Source organism: Nanorana parkeri, unplaced genomic scaffold (assembly GCF_000935625.1).
Source record: "Nanorana parkeri isolate BGI_ZX_2015 unplaced genomic scaffold, ASM93562v1 scaffold291, whole genome shotgun sequence".
Classification (NCBI taxonomy): domain Eukaryota; kingdom Metazoa; phylum Chordata; class Amphibia; order Anura; family Dicroglossidae; genus Nanorana; species Nanorana parkeri.
This window is the reverse complement of record NW_017306559.1, coordinates 860,939-864,080: the sequence shown is the minus strand read 5'-3', so window position 1 is coordinate 864,080 and position 3,142 is coordinate 860,939. Positions and strand designations below refer to the sequence as shown.

General features: G+C 45.4%; 1 protein-coding gene across 1 annotated transcript in view; it reads right to left on the bottom strand.

The window, feature by feature from the left end:
* HEPACAM2 (HEPACAM family member 2) overlaps positions 1-3,142 on the bottom strand; it is a 73,859-nt gene that overhangs the window by 6,645 nt on the left and 64,072 nt on the right. Inside the window, exons 6-8 of the mRNA XM_018557590.1 lie at positions 3,086-3,113; positions 1,597-1,634; positions 217-290 (exon numbers count right to left, since the gene is read on the bottom strand). Coding sequence (XP_018413092.1) covers positions 217-290; positions 1,597-1,634; positions 3,086-3,113 — 140 coding nt within the window. The remainder of the gene's footprint in view (positions 1-216; positions 291-1,596; positions 1,635-3,085; positions 3,114-3,142) is intronic.

Here is a 3,142-nt window from a genome sequence, read left to right as displayed (position 1 = left end):
GGGGTACAGCAGGGCTCGGAATAGCCGGCAGTGGCAGCGGAGGAGGCACACACTCCCCTGCACCATACAAGCGATTGGGATTCTCTGTAGCCGCGCGAACGCTTGTATGTAACAGCCATCACTGGCTGTAAAAAATGATACCAAGATCACAGCTGCTGGAGCAACTGTTCAGGCTTATGCATAAGGCAGTATGAGCAACAGTACACATGCACGCACCCTGTGTGGGACTACAGCATCGGGCAGGGACACAAATTCGTATATTCCAAAATCATTAATAGCGTCTTCATGTCCTGAAAGAAACCAATAAAGAAAACAAAATAAAATTATAAAAAAATCCCTTCAATAAAGAGACATTTTATGCATAGCCTTAAAACTAGGGATGCGCTGATACTGTGTTTTTTTCGGTATCGAGTGTGAGTACGGATATTGAATACCGATACTGGAAGTCCCATTAAGGAAGCTGGGTGGCGTGTAATGACTCTCTGCCTGGCTTCCTAATGGCCAGCTTCTCGACCAATCAGGAAGCCGGGCGGCGAGTCATTACATGGCGCCCAGCTTCCTGATTGACCGGGAAGCCGTCTCCATGCTCGCTCCTCACCAGGTGACGAGGAAGCATGGAGCCGGCTTTCTGGACAATCAGGAAGCTGGGAGCCCGGTAATGACTCGCCACCAAGGCTTCCTGATTGGCCATCTTCCCAACCAATCAGGAAGCCGGGCGGCAAGTCATTACACGGTACTAGCATTGGTATCAGTGCATCCCTACTTAAAACCCAACTCAAGGCGCATAAACCTTACAAGTGATAAAGCAGTAAAACCATCTTTTGTTTCAAAAGTAGGGATGAGCTCAGGTTCAAGTTTAATCCCGGTGCAAACCTGAGCAACTCTGAATACGGAAGCTACATGGGGCCACTTGCCCAAGCAGCTGCAAGTCAGTGCATTCCCTACCCTGCAGCTGGTCATTAACAAAGGGGCAGGATGCTTCTGCTGCCATCATTTACCTTATATGACCCAATAGCCATATTAGGTATATGTCATTGACCAAATGTAGCCATGTTGCCATATAAGGTCAATGGCATCACTGCATCCTTTGCCTTTGCTTACGTGCAGCTGTGGGCAGGGAATTGCCCACCCTGCAGCTGATTGGTTGGCAGTGGAAGGTCCCAGTTCGGAAGAGGTCAGTACAAACCTGAGCTCATCCCTACTCAAAAGCAACCTCTTGTCATGCAGACATTGTCCTAAATCCTGCAAATCTGCTAATTTATAGACCAGGATTAGTACAGTCCCTGGTGAACTTCCAGTGCTGCATTTACCTCAGCAACATCCATTATAACATGACGTAAAAAGTAAACAAGGATGATCAGCATAGGAAAAAAAGTGTGAAATAACTCAATAAACCAAGTAATTTAAATAATAGAACCCAGCCAAAGGAAACTTTTTCATTTGTTGGCCTCATTAAGCACCTAGGTAAGGAAAGGAAAACACAGGTAACCACTTGTGGGGTCACACAATTGGTGCCAAAGGGCGTCAGGCATGAAGTACTAAAATTGACCATTCAAGCCTAGAACTACAAATAGCTATTCCCGTGAACCATCATACCTGAAAATATTGGAGTCCTTCTATACTCTGTGGAAGGCCTGAGGTGAGACAGAAATAGAACACACATTACAATGACATAAAACATTGGAAACTTTTTATCAAAGATTAGAGGGGTGTTGCGTCTGATATTCACCCCAAATTCTTTGGAGGAGATTCACTATGTATCAAACCAAATTAGTGGTAATGTGCCCAAAATGTTCCCAAAAATTAAATTCCCTTGCATTCAGTTACATTTGTTTTTCAATAATTGTAACATTCACCCTATGTAAGATTAGGGGGAATGACACATTGGGGTTCATTTATAAACATTCCGCCCGGCATACTGTATAGCCAAGCAGATGGCATTCGCATGGCACTAGCTCCCCTGGATGGCGCTGATGTGTATAGGATTCCTTTATTTGTCACCACCATCTATTAGGCCCCATTCACGCTTGGCGATATGCTTGGCGATTTGCATTTTGCGCGATGTCGCGCGATTTGTCGTGCGATATCGTGCAAATGCTTGCATTGAAAAGCATTGAATCGTGGCAAAATCCGCTTCAAAAAGGGTCCTGCTGTAGCGACGCACGACCCGCGACAGCAGGACCCTTTGCCCCATTGCCAAGCATTGGAGAGCGATATCGCGCGGTAAATAGCCGCGATATCGCGGGAATTACCGCGCGATAAAACGCTCAGTGTGAACGGGGCCTTAGGGTGATAGTGCAGTGCGAACGGAATCCACTTGGCTATACTCTGGGCAGAACTTTGAACCTCATTGTGTGCCCCTGTTACCCAAACTGTACTATATTAGAACAGCAGGCATGTGGCCTGGTATCTCCACAACAAGGAAGTGGTGATCATTCAATCCCCATGCTATGCTGATACTAGCCTGTATGCCATTAAACATTGGAGGGGACACAAAAACATGGGTCACCCTACTAAATCACTGGTGCCCAGTGCTGACAGACACCAGACTCTTCAGCACCCTGGCCACGCAGGAGGGATCCAGGCAAGCTGGGGCTTATGTACACATGTGGGGCATGTAGCTGTTTGCTCCCTCCCTGGTAAGCTGGTTGTAAAGGTCCCTCTGCCAGTGCACCATGCGTGCTAGAAAGAAGCTGAATATAAATTTAAAAAGTAACACTTGTTTTAAAATACTTTAACAAATCAGTTTTACTAATATTTACATTCCAGGGTGCAGCAATGTCCACTTCCACCCGAAGGGAGCTAACAGGAGGGCGGAGCAGGGGTAAATATTAGAAAAAAATTGATTTATTAAAGTATTTTTTAAACAAGTGTCGGTGTGTTTCCGTATACTGAACTTTTAACCCGCATACATGGCATACTGGTTGGAGGTCCCTATATAGGGATCCCTATAATCAGTTCATCAGGTAGGGCACAAATTGGTGTATGTAAAGCCCCCCACCAGGAAACTCCGCTCAAATTTCCCAATGAATCTTTTAGCTATAGAGTCCATTGTGTATAAGTAAAATTTCTGCAGGAAAAATACCTTCTTGGCTGGAGCTTCCACTGAATTCCTAAAGGGAAAGATAAAAAAATAGGATTA